This window comes from Eumetopias jubatus, unplaced genomic scaffold, assembly GCF_037043125.1.
Source record: "Eumetopias jubatus isolate StellerSeaLion01/CBP00866 unplaced genomic scaffold, mEumJub1_p1.0 scaffold_12, whole genome shotgun sequence".
Lineage (NCBI taxonomy): Eukaryota > Metazoa > Chordata > Mammalia > Carnivora > Otariidae > Eumetopias > Eumetopias jubatus.
This window is the reverse complement of record NW_028274818.1, coordinates 93,326,835-93,338,987: the sequence shown is the minus strand read 5'-3', so window position 1 is coordinate 93,338,987 and position 12,153 is coordinate 93,326,835. Positions and strand designations below refer to the sequence as shown.

The 12,153-nt window shown below is 53.2% G+C and overlaps 1 protein-coding gene across 1 annotated transcript; it reads left to right on the top strand.

Annotated features, from left to right (window-relative positions):
• The first annotated feature begins 1,521 nt into the window (after window positions 1-1,521).
• On the top strand, window positions 1,522-11,782 carry NFATC2IP (nuclear factor of activated T cells 2 interacting protein). Its single transcript, XM_028109963.2, has 8 exons — window positions 1,522-1,924; window positions 2,571-2,643; window positions 5,022-5,139; window positions 5,873-5,953; window positions 6,044-6,215; window positions 7,299-7,443; window positions 7,575-7,684; window positions 9,621-11,782. Exons 1-8 carry the CDS (start codon window positions 1,538-1,540, stop codon window positions 9,777-9,779), a joined length of 1,245 nt encoding a protein of 414 aa, XP_027965764.1. The 5' UTR covers window positions 1,522-1,537; the 3' UTR covers window positions 9,780-11,782.
• Window positions 11,783-12,153: the final 371 nt, after the last annotated feature.

Here is a 12,153-nt window from a genome sequence, read left to right as displayed (position 1 = left end):
GAGAAACAAGCTTCTCACTAATCTATGACCGGAGGTGGTTCAGTGTCTAGCAGCAAGACCCCCACCGAAGTTAGGCTGTTATTCTTCCCTGAACGGGGGAGATCCGGAGCTACCTTCCTAGATGTTTGCATTTCAAAAAGATGACTTCCAGCTCCAGGATTCCCTGAGTTATGAGAATTCCTAGAGGCCGACTTAACCACGGTAGAGATTTACATACATTTGAAAAGGATCAAGAAAGAAATTCTGAAACAGAAGCAGGGAGAGGGGAAGTCACACGCCTTCTTTTCAACCGGGAGAATTAAGCCTCTTAGTTTTCATCTGGATTTGCCCGTCCAGGTGTTGTTTGCGAGGCGTGTTGTGCTTAGGTGTGTGCTGTGGGCGGGTGTCGCGTGGACGCGGGTTGTGTTGATATTGCGCGTGAAGCTGGTCAGTAGGCGTTGGGTGCGAGGGAGGGTATGTGTGACGTGGGAGGTTTTTCAGAGTTGAGTGGGGTTGAAGTGCTGGGCTGGGGTGTGTTCCGTGTGGATTCTGCACATGAGGAGGGGCATGCGCTAGAGGGTGGCGATGAGTGGAATTACTAAGCCCACAACCTGGTTGCGGTGAACAACAACGAGGATACCCCAGAGGGTGTTTTTTTTTTTTTTTTAAGATTTTATTTATTTATTTGAGAGAGAGAGAGAGAATGAGAGATAGAGAGCACGAGAGGGAAGAGGGTCAGAGGGAGAAGCAGACTCCCTGCTGGGCAGAGAGCCCGATGTGGGACTCATCCAGGGACTCCAGGATCATGACCTGAGCCGAAGGCAGTCCCTTAACCAACTGAGCCACCCAGGCGCCCTGCTTGTTTGTTTTTAAGTAGCCTCCACTGTGGAGCCCACCGCCCGGGACCCACCACCCCGAGATCAAGACCCCAAGATCAAGACCTGAGCTGAGGTCTCGAGTCAGAGGCTCAAGGCACTGAGCCACCCAGGGGCTGAGAATTCCGCAGTTTCCTAAAAGCAGTTCTGACGGGAGCCTGGCTGGCTGAGTCGGAAGGGCCGGTGACTCTTGGACTCAGGGTTGCGGGTTGGAGCCCCAATTTGGGTGTAGAAATTACTTTTAAAAAATGATAGTAGATAAATGAATAAAATAAAAGCAATTCGGGAGGCCTCCCTCTTCCACCTTGTAGTTTGAGGGCTTAAGGACTACAATTCCCAGGATGCTCCGTTCCCCCACCAACCGGGAACCCAGATCTCTAATTGGAGGGCCTGGAGTGGGCTGGTCAGGAAGGAGGCAGCCGACCAATGGGTGAGCGGAGACGACTCGAAACCCAGGCTGATTGCGCCGAGGCTGGTTGGAATCTTTGGCGCTTTGGTTTCGGTGGTGGATACTTGATGGGCGGGAGAGGCGACCAATGAGAAGGTGGGGAGGAGGATCCAGAGGGTGGGGGCGGGGAGAGGTGTTGACTAGCAGACGGTTCACCCAATGACGGTCGGAAGTCGCTGGAGGGGGCCGGGCGAGGCGTCTAGAGGCGGGGGACTGCGGTCGGCGGGTGTAAGCTATGGCGGAGCCGGTGAGGAAACGGGGCCGCCGGCCTCGGGGTGGCGGTGTCGGCCGAGGGGCTCGCGGGGCCCGGGGCGGCCGGGGCCGGCGTCCTCGCGTCCCACGGTCTCCAGCCCAGCACACCCTGGACTCGGAGTTTGTGGACTTGGTCAGCGACAGCGATGAGGATATCCTGGAGGTCGCAACGGCGCGCGGCGCTGCGGACTCGGTCGAGGACCCTCTCCCGGAGCCCCCAGTGCCGGCCGCCCCCCGGGACGACAGCGACAGTGACAGCGAAGGAGCGGACGCACCGCCCGCCGGAGCCCCGCGGGCCCCGGTCAGGCGGCGGCGGCGGCTGCTGCTGGATCCGGGGGAGGCACCGGTTGTTCCGGTGTACTCCGGAAAGGTGCAGCCCGGTCCCCGGGAGGACTAGCGCGGAAGGGCTGGGTTTGGGGACTGCTGGAGGTTAGGCTTCTGGGGTTGGTCTTGGGGGACTAAATGGGAGCAGGGATTGGGGCAGAGAGATGCAGGGTTTCTGAAGATTGGAGAGGTGAAGGGGTTTGGAGTGTGTTGGGAGTTTGGGATTCCGGGGAGCTGGAGTGTCGGGAGCAGAGAGAGGCTTAGGGGCTGGGATCCCTGATGCTTCAGAGAGGGGCTGGCTGGACCTGGGACTGGGATTTGGGGCGTGTTGGGTTTTGAGGTTGGGGCCCAATGCTAAGGATCCAGGAAGCTGGGGTCGTGGAAGTTCAGAGAAGACTGGGGACTCCAGGTGGTAGGGTGAGCTAGGGATCTGGGATTTCCCAGGATTCCGAGATAGCGGGGTGGCCCAGAACCTAGTAAGAGGGTAAAAGAAGAACTAAACTTGCATCCTCAGAATGCCTTGGGGAAAGGGGGTGTAGTAGTAAGTAGACTCCACTATTGGATCTTGGGGAAGCTGGGCTTCTAACTCCCCCAGAGAGGGCTTGGACTTGGGAGTTGGAGGAAGGAGAGTCATCTTGTTTTCCCTTTCAGTAGAAGGAGGACTTGGGGCTGATTCAATTTTGTCTTTCCAGGTGAAAAGCAGCCTTCATCTCATCCCAGATCACCAGTCTCTCCTGAAACTCTGTCCCCCAGAGGCTGAGGAAGGTAGGGGCAGGCTTCCAGGGAGAGGTGCCTAGTTTGGGCCTCCCGGAGGAAGCTTCCTGGAGTTTACGTCCCTGCGGTCCATTTTTCCCTGAAAGCTCAGGGGAAGGGCATGGGAGAGGTGACGCCTGCATCCTAGCCAGAAAAACGCTCCAGTCCTGAATTGAGATGGAGCGTTAACCAGGAGGCATAGGAAATGCTGCCAAACCGCCCTTCCCCCCACCTGATAGGCACAAGAGTGTGCTAATCTACAGATTTCTAGGCCATCTCCAGAGATTCTGATTCTGTAATCCTGGGGGCCCGGGAGGAGGAACTGTTGAGAATCTGTAACATCTTGATACATCTGCAACAAGTTCCTTGGGAACATTCTGGAGCCAGCATGGTGTTCTTTGAGTCTTATCAGGGCTGTCAGCCTTGGTCCTCCCCCAGTGATGTGGTTTTCGCACACCACCCAAAGGCAGGGAGTAGGAATCAAGTTTAATAAGGAATTGCTCCAGTGGGCAAATGCAGACCTTGGACCGAGACTTCTACACCATGAGCAAGTGTGGTAGGACGATCAAGAGCTGATTTAGGAACCAGCTGGCCTGGATTTGAATCTCAGCTCTACCCTTTAGTAGCTAGCTGTGTGACCTTGGGCAGGTTCATCTCTCAATGCTTCAGTTTTGTCATCGGGAAAATGGGGATAACTGTGGACCTATGTCAAAGGATTTTGGTGAGGGTTAATTAAAGAGAATACGTAGAGAGCCTTCTCTTGGGCCACATAGATCGTTTAGGACAGTAGCTGGAGCGTACAAGTGGAAAGGTACCTCTGCCCTTGCTGCTCCAAATGTAGGCCCAGTAGTGCTGGGCATCTCCCGGGAGCTTGTCAGAAAGGCAGAATCTCGGGTCTGTAGCAACTGCCACGTTTATCGAGGACAGGGTTTCTCAGCCTCAGCACTACTGACATTTGGACTGAGCAATTCTTTGTGTGGAGATGTCCTGTGCATTGTGGGACGTTCAGCAGCATTCTGACCTGTGCCCACCAGAGGCCAGTATCACACACTCTAACCCCTTCCCGACAACAGAAATTGTCTTGAGACATTGCTGCATGTCCCTTGGGAGGCGAAATTGCCTCTGGTCAAGAACCGCTGATCTAGGATTTATTATCATTGCTTTGTTTCTGCAGTATTTATTTTTATGATTAATGATGATCCTTTGTTGGTGACAAATGGAAAAGAGCCTCTGTATTCTAGAATAAATCTTTAGTTTCCTGTCAAAAGAAATTTTAGTTACAGTGAAGGATCTAAAGAAAGATATTAAATATTACAGAGGTATGGATGGCAAGATGTGATAGTGATGCTCACATGGATGAAATTTGAGAAATACGGGCTCAGAGGGCTCATACTTATCTCTTTACTTCGTTCCCTCCCTGTGCCACGCCACCTCCTACCCCATGCTCCCTAGTCTCTCTCTGCCCATCCAGTCGAGTACAAGAAGGAAATAAGAGAAACTTTTTTTTTCTTTAAGATTTATTTATTTATTTGAGAGAGAGAGCACACAGAGGGGGAGGGAGAAGCAGACTCCTCACTGACCAGGGAGCCCAATGTAGGGCTTGATCGCAGGACCCTGGGATCATGACCTGAGCCGAAGGCAGATGCTTAACTGACTGAGCCACCCAGGCCCCCCAAGAGGAGCATTTTAAAAAAAAAATCCTTTGCCAACATCTGCTTTTGAAGTATGTTTTATCACATACGTAATGGTACATATATGTGCAATAAGGAATACACGTGTATTAGGTAAATACATATTTCCTAGGTTATGTGTATTTTTTATTTGTGGGATGCAGCTGATCAAAAAAGTGAGGAGAGGGGCGCCTGGGTGGCTCAGTCGTTAGGCGTCTGCCTTCAGCTCAGGTCATGGTCCCAGGGTCCTGGGATCGGGCCCCACATCGGGCTCCCTGCTCAGTGGGAAGTCTGCTTCTCCCTCTCCCACAACCCCCTGCTTGTGTTCCCTCTCTCGCTGTGTCTCTCTCTGTCAAATAAATAAAATCTTTTAAAAGAAAAAAAGTGAGGGGAGATTAAGTCAATCATAACTTAGTTGGAGCGGGCCACTTTGTGACTGTCCACACTCAGCATGCCGGCTCATGCCTTAGCACGGGGCTCAGACACTCCTGTTCTGGCAGACCCCAGCTCATCCTTTTCTCTGCAGCAGGCATTTCCCTATGACTTCCAGCACTTCCCCAGCATTATTGCGTGGTTGTGTGTGTTTGCACGTATGCGCATTTTGGGGCTCCTCAGTCTCCTCCTTTCTCGGGACCTTGTGAAGCCCCTGACATGCCTCAGCTTGGTCTCTTGCTGCCCTCCCTTACCTGACCTCTTTCACTTTTCTTCCTCTGTCCCCAGAGACAGAGATGGCAGATTCTAGCAGTCCCCATGCTGAGGATGCCCCGTTTCCAGATTCTCCCTGGAAGAAGAAGCTGAGGAGTAAGGATGCAGAAGAGAAGACAAAGGAGGTGTTTCTGTGAGTGAGGCCGGGGCACTGGGGCCCCCGGAGCAGAAAGGGAGCCGGAGGGGTAGGCTGAGGTGGGCAGGATCCTCGGGTGGCTCCTGAAAGGGTAAGGAGAAGGGATGGAGGGAGTGGAGGGAGTCTCCAGGCTCAGGTGAGGAATAAAGTTCTTGGGAGGAGAGGTGGGCCCTTCAGGGAGTGGAACGTTTCATCTCTGTCTGACAGGGTGTGGCTGTGGGGATGGCCCTTGTGCTTCAAATCCAGCTAGCCATCTCTTTAACTATCTCTGTGGTTCACTTCCCTTTTCTGGAAAATGGGGATAATGATGCCCACCTGTGTCAAAATTTTTGAGTAGGTTAAGAGTTAACACTTGGCATATAGTAAGTACTTGGTGTCCGTTGGATGTTATCAGATATTCACCTGGGAAGTGACTTACCTTAAGCGGTGGGCATTTAAAACAAGTGAATGAATGAATGAATGAATGAGTGAATGAATGAATGAATGAACGAACGAACGAATGTTTGGCATTGGCCTCGCTAATATTTGGGTCATGTAAGTGTAAAAATGATGACTCAGATTTTCCCTGACTTTACCTCCCCCTTTCCACAAGACAATGTCGCTGGGGGGTGCTCCCTTTTGATTGTCCAGCTCCCCGTCTTGGTCCCCAGTGGTCCATAGCTCAAGAGGCGAGGTGTGGGACTGGAGTCTCCTCCTCTTCCTCCACCGCAGCCCTGTCTTCTCTTTGCAGGGTTCAAGATGCCTCTCCTTTGCCTTCACCTTTGTCAAGGACCAAAAGCAGAAAGCATACTCGGGCCCTCCAGAAGTTAAGGTGCCAGGGGCAGGGGGCTCGCTGGGGTAGAGAAGGGCAGTTTAGCGGGTGCCCCACCCTGCCTGACGCAGAGTCCTTTCTGCACCGCAGGGAGGTGAGCAGGCGCCTCCAAGATCTCCGTTCCTGCCTGAGTCCCAAGCAGCGCCAGAGCCGAGAGGACGAGGTGGTCCTGGTGGAGGGCCCCACCCTTCCAGAGAGCCCCCGACTCTTCCCGCTGAAAATCCGGTGCCGGGCTGATGTGGTCAGACTGCCTGTCAGAATGGCAAGTGCCTGAGGGGCCTGTGGGAGAAGGGTCCCTGGAGCTGCCTGTGGAGCGAGCACGATGTGTGGGCAGAAGGCATGGTGTCCTGCTTTGCCCATCCTGCCGGTGCACCTCCAAGCCCCCCGAGCCTTGAGTTCGCGCTTCCCTCTGTGCTGGTGGTCTTTTCCTCACTCTCCCTTCTCTGGCAAACTGCCCACCCTCCGTTCAGCGCTCCACGGAAGCATCCCAAGAGGCTTGGCTTGGTAGCCCCCTCCCTCCTTCCTTCCCTCAGACCCTGTGCTTCCCATGAGTGCTTGCTTTGACGGTGTTCCACACACAGGTGTCACTCAGGCGTTCGGAGCTCCCCCAGCTTCCTGGTGAAAAGGACCGTTTTTGTAGGGATGTGCCCGATGCCAAAACAAGCGTGATAACAGAAATGACCATTTGTTGAGCTGCGTCAGGGAAGCAACTGAGCCAGACGTTGCAAACACGCAGCCCATGGCTTTAGCAAGTGCCATCTTCCTTCTTTCGCCCTTTCATTTATTTATTTTCTAAAAAGGATTTAATTTATTTATTTGTGAGAGAGAGGGAGAGAGAGCACACGCACACACACGAGCCAGGGGAGGGGCAGAGGGAGAAGCCGATTGCCTGCTGAGCTCGATCCCAGGACCCCGGGATCATGACCCGAGCCGAAGGCAGAGGCCTAACTGACTGAGCCACCCAGGCGCCCGTGTAGAATGCTTTTAAAACACAGGGGCTCGTTGCCAACCCTTGCAATGAGTGATTTCCTAAGAAGGACCAGACGCCTGGCCTCTCCTACATGGGGAGACACAGCTGCACCTGTCCTCGAGAGCCGGGGACAGCTGGCCTGTCTCAGGGGGCACAAGTCCACTTGGCTGCGGTCCCCACCATTGCCCTTTTTCCTCCTGATCCACGGCTGCTTCAGTTCTTTGTGTTACTGCCCTGAACCCCATATTGACATGACTTTATTCTGTACTTTGCCGGGGATAAATCTATGGAGCTCATGGCTGAGGAGCTCAGAAGGTGGTGGGCGGGATGGGGCACGTCAGGAGGTGGTCTCTTTGGTTCTTGTCCCCTCCCCAGTCGGAGCCCCTACAGCGTGTGGTGGACCACATGGCCACCCATCTTGGGGTGTCCCCAAGCAGGATCCTGTTGCTCTTCGGAGAGACAGAGCTGTCCCCTACCGCCACTCCCAGGACCCTAAAGCTCGGAGTGGCCGACATCATCGGTGAGGGGAAGGCAGGGAGGTGGAGCCTTGAGGAGGCCTTTGCCACAGGGAAGGGATAAAGGGAAGGGCCCAGAGGTTGGCTGGGCTTCAGGCCCTGCTTAGGCCCGGCTTCCCGATCTTCCTTCCCACAGACTGCGTGGTGCTAGCAAGTTCGCCCGAGGCCTCGGAGATGTCCCACCTGCTCCAGCTGCGGGTGCAGGGAAAGGAGAAACACCAGACGCTGGAAGTCTCGCTGTCTCCGGTGAGTTGAGTGGGATGCGTGGCCATCCACGCCCCTCACCCTTTACTCTGCCATCCTGTCTCTCCCGTCAGTTAACCGAGGGGGGCTTCCTACTGGTCCTCAGTGGTTCAGGTTCCCTCCCATCCTAGAGAGTGGCAGAAGCCCATCGTTCAACTTCCCTCCCCTTCGGGCCGGGAGCCTCTGCTCTAGTCACCTGACTCCTCCTTCTGGGTAAAATGGAAAGGCCCCTTGTTTTTTTGTTTTTAAAGATTTTATTCATTTATTTGACAGAGAGAGACACAGCGAGAGAGGGAACACAAGTAGGGGGAGTGGGAGAGGGAGAAGCAGGCTTCCCATGGAGCGGGGAGCCCGATGCGGGGCTTGATCCCAGGACCCTGGGATCACGACCTGAGCCGAGGGCAGACGCTTAACGACTGAGCCACCCAGGCGCCCCATGGAAAGGCCCCTTGTGACAGTGAAACCCGTCGGAGTAACAGCACCAAGCTTCCAAGTGACAGTGCCCGTGCTAGAGAGAATTCATAGTCAGGGGCTTGGCGAGTTTCCCAGCCAAGTTAGATGGAAACTGCTCTTGTTACCCTCATTTAACTAATAGGGATGTGGGTCTAGAGAAGGGGGGTAGTTTGCAGTCTTGGTCTCCTTGGGCTTGCTGTAACCAAATGCCACAAACCGGCTGGCTTGAAACAAATGTATTCCCTCCCAGGCCTGGAGACCTGGAGTTGGAAACCAAGGGGTCAGCAGGGCCATGCTCCCTCTGAGACCCCGGGTGGAATCCTTCCTGGCTTCTGGGGGTTGGCCACCAGTCTGCAGCGCTCTCCGTGGCCTGCCGCTGCATCACCCCGGTCTCTGCCTCTGTGCTCACATGGGGTGGTCCCTGTGTGTTTCTGCGTGTGCGTCTTCTTGCAAGGACACCAGTCATTGGGACCCACCGTCATCGAGTGTGTGCTCTCCTCTTAACCCGATTACATCTACAAAGGCCCCATTTCCAAATAAGGTCCCACTCGCACTCATCAGGATGCTCGGGACCACAAAGGATCCGTAACACTTGCCCAAGGTCGAGCATCAGTTGAGCGGGAGAGCTTGGCCTCCAGCTCAGGTCATCCTCACTCCACTCTAGGGTCTGGGCTGTCTGCATCCTGGTGACAGATGCCTGCACTGGGACGTGAGGAACTGGGGGCTTGCAGAACCTGCCTGACCCAGAGCCTACCTCCTGAGCCTTGGGCTGTGGCCCAGTCACCTAGAGAGGAGCCCGGCTGTGCTGGCTTCTTTGTCCATGCGCCTTCCCCTCGTGGGCTCTGACGTGCTTGTGCTTCCTTGTCCTCTCCGTCCCGAGTCCCCTGTCTTATCTCTACAAATTATCAGCCCTTCCTTTCAAATTCTTTTTTTTTTAAGTAACATTTTATTGTATTTAAAAAACATTTTTTTTTAAAGATTTTATTTATTTATTTGAGAAAGAGAGGGGCAGGAAGGATAGAGGGACAGAGCCAAGCCGACTTCATGCCTGAGATCATGACCTGACCCGAAACCCAAGAGTCAGACACTTAACCGACTGACCCACCCAGGCGCCCCTTAAGATTTGTTTTTAAGTGGGGCGCCTGGGTGGCTCAGTCGTTAAGCGTCTGCCTTCGGCTCAGGTCATGATCCCGGGGTCCTGGGGTCGAGCCCCGCATCGGGCTCCCTGCTCTGCAGGAAGCCTGCTTCTCCCTCTCCCTCTCCCCCTGCTTGTGTTCCCTCTCTCGCTGTGTCTCCCAATGTCAAATAAATAAGTACAAATCTTAAAAAAAAAAAAAAGGTTAGTTTTTAAGTAATCTCTACACCCAGTATGGGGCTCAAACTCCCACAACCCGAGATCAAGAGTTGCACGCTCTTCTGACTGAGCCAGCCAGGCGCCCCCGCCCCCCTTCAAATTCTTACCTTCATTTTTTTCCTCTCTGTCCAGGATTCTCCTCTCAAGACCCTCATGTCCCGCTACGAGGAGGCCATGGGGCTCTCAGGCCACAAGCTCTCCTTCTTCTTTGATGGGACAAAGCTTTCAGGCAAGGAGCTGCCTGCTGATCTGGGCATGGAGTCCGGAGACCTCATCGAGGTCTGGAGCTGAAACTCCCCCTCCCTGTTTGGAGGCCCAGTCTGGACTTGGGGAGAACAGCTGCCCCTTTTGGCCCTATATGGACTTATCCTTAAGCTGATGCAAAATCGAGCAGTGACCTTTGACCCCCCCTCGTTGACCCGTTTCAAGTTGTTAGTTTCCTGGTTAGTTGTGTGCTGGTTGTTGCCGCCCTGGGTGGACTGTGGCTCCATCCACGTGGTATGCTGCATTTGCAGCCCCCCTGGGACACAGAGAAGGTATCCCTCACCCCCCCCCCCGCCTTTCCTTCCTCGAAGTGTCTGTTATATGGAACCACTCCTATTTAGAGCAAGTGGGAGTACATGGGGGGGGGGGTGGGTGTGGATTCCAGGCCTGGGATTTCTGCCGTGCATAAGACCAGCACTGGCCCTGGGAGGGTATCGGATACAGTTTGCTCAAGGCACACACGTGGGTGTGGTTCCCCAAACGAGCCAGCTCACACACACCCTCACTTGAGCAGGGCACACGGTGGGTTACCCTTTTGTAGGACAGAGTGGATTCTCAGTCTTGCGTGTCTTCCTCACCCCAGCACCCTTTAGAGCCAACCTTCCTGATGCACATACGTTGTTTAAGGCATAATCGAACACATCCAAGCTTTTTTGTTTGGATCTCAGGATGCTAGTCCACGAAAGGCTTCTCTGGTCTTACGGCTTTCTCTTCCCTCTTTTCTTCCTGCCATTCCGAGTGCCCGTTTTACTGTGTGGATTACATGTCTCTGAACATGAATGTATCCTTGTCAGATGCACTGTTGTGTGTGGGAATATACTTTTGCGACATGTGGTATTACTGTGCTGCAGACCTTGGGCTGTTCTCTCCCTCAACAAGTGTTGCTTCTCCGTTCGATTCGAGGCTGGGACCGCTCTGCGGTGTTTCTTGGCGGGCCCCAGCTGTGTCCCACGCTTTCACTAAGTGCTGGACAGCTGGGTGCCTTCAGCTCCTGGCCCGTGAATAAGGCCACGATGGACATCTTCTGTGGCTCCCCTTCCGTGCTTGTGTGGAAGCTTCTCCGGCATAGGTACCTGGGATGGGATGACGGGTCAGACTGGTTAACTTCCTATGGTTCTACCAAATTTTTCTTTCAATTGGTCATTGAGCCTCCTGGTTGGGGGGCGGGGGGCGGCGCCCATTTCTCCTTATCCTCACCAGCACTTGTTGCTGCCCTGTTTTCTCATTTTTTTTTTGCCAGTTTGTTGGATAGAAAGTGGGGGCGGGTTTCATTGTCCATTTATCTGATCGCCAGTAATTGGGGGGATTTCTTCATACACCCACAGCCTTCTGTGCACTGCCCTGATGGTTGCAAACAGCTCTCAGGATGGCCCTTGTGTTTGGTTATTTAGTGGTGCCCTTCACCAAACAGAAATTCTCAATTTTCATGTAGATGCTTGAACTGTTTTGTCATATCATTTGTTGCTTTTTGTTTTCTTATTTAAAAGTAGTTTAGATGGCTTACATTTCCTGCTGTTAATTTGTCAGTTTGTCCTTTCACATTTAGACCACTAACTAGGGCTGAAGTCCAGCCAGCTCACGTTGTATGCACGTTGGCTGGCTTCTCTTCTGTGTGATGAAACATTGGTTCTCCTTGGTTGATTCTGGGCTGCACTGGCTGCTAAATACTGAGTAGTACTTTTAAACCATTTGAAATCACCTTTGCATATGAGATCCAAGTTTTATATTCACCCCAGAATGAGCCAGTCTTCTCAAGTACTGTCTACTAATAAAGCCATTAATTGTCCACTGTTACATGGTATAATTTTGGCAAAAGTATGTCACCTTCTAAAACCTTCTTTTGTTGGAATATGGCATTCCTTTGACCTTGTAATGTGAGAAAAACAGAAAGAAGCCTCTATAACATTTAAATAATCCACAATAGGGTATAACTCTCATTTTTTCCCCCAGATCTTTTATGTCCATTAATAAGTTTGGACACATTAAAAATGTGTATTCGGTCTCAACAAAATAAATGGGAGTACATTCAACTTGCGTCTACTTGAGGATTTCTGTCTTTGTGGCCCTTGCGGGACCCCTGCTATGGCCCCTTGCATCCATTCTTCCCCCCTCCAGGGTAACGGGACCCCTGGTTTTAGCAAAGTGCAGAGACTTGAGTGAGGACAGCACTTGGAAGCCTCTGTTGTAGCCGGGTGCCAAATGAGCCTTGTGGGTGGAAGGGGGAGAGGGATGCGCCCTGAGGGATGTTTCCAAAAGCACGCGTGAGCCCCTCTCCTTCACTTTCTTCCTGCTGCTGACACGAGATGACCTTAGGAAAGGAAGCCACATGGGACAGGACAAGGAGAGAAGGAGCCCGGGTCCCACCAACCCTGCACTGCTGACCTCCAGGCTCTCACAGGAA

What these genes read in the sequence shown, in the direction of transcription:
- NFATC2IP (XM_028109963.2), top strand. Translation starts at nt 1,538, where the DNA reads ATGGCGGAGCCGGTGAGGAAACGGGGCCGCCGGCCTCGGGGTGGCGGT. An exon ending in TCAGACTGCCTGTCAGAATG is followed by an intron (nt 6,216 to 7,298) that starts GCAAGTGCCTGA and finishes TCCCCTCCCCAG; the next exon opens with TCGGAGCCCCTACAGCGTGT. An exon ending in CGGAGTGGCCGACATCATCG is followed by an intron (nt 7,444 to 7,574) that starts GTGAGGGGAAGG and finishes TCCTTCCCACAG; the next exon opens with ACTGCGTGGTGCTAGCAAGT.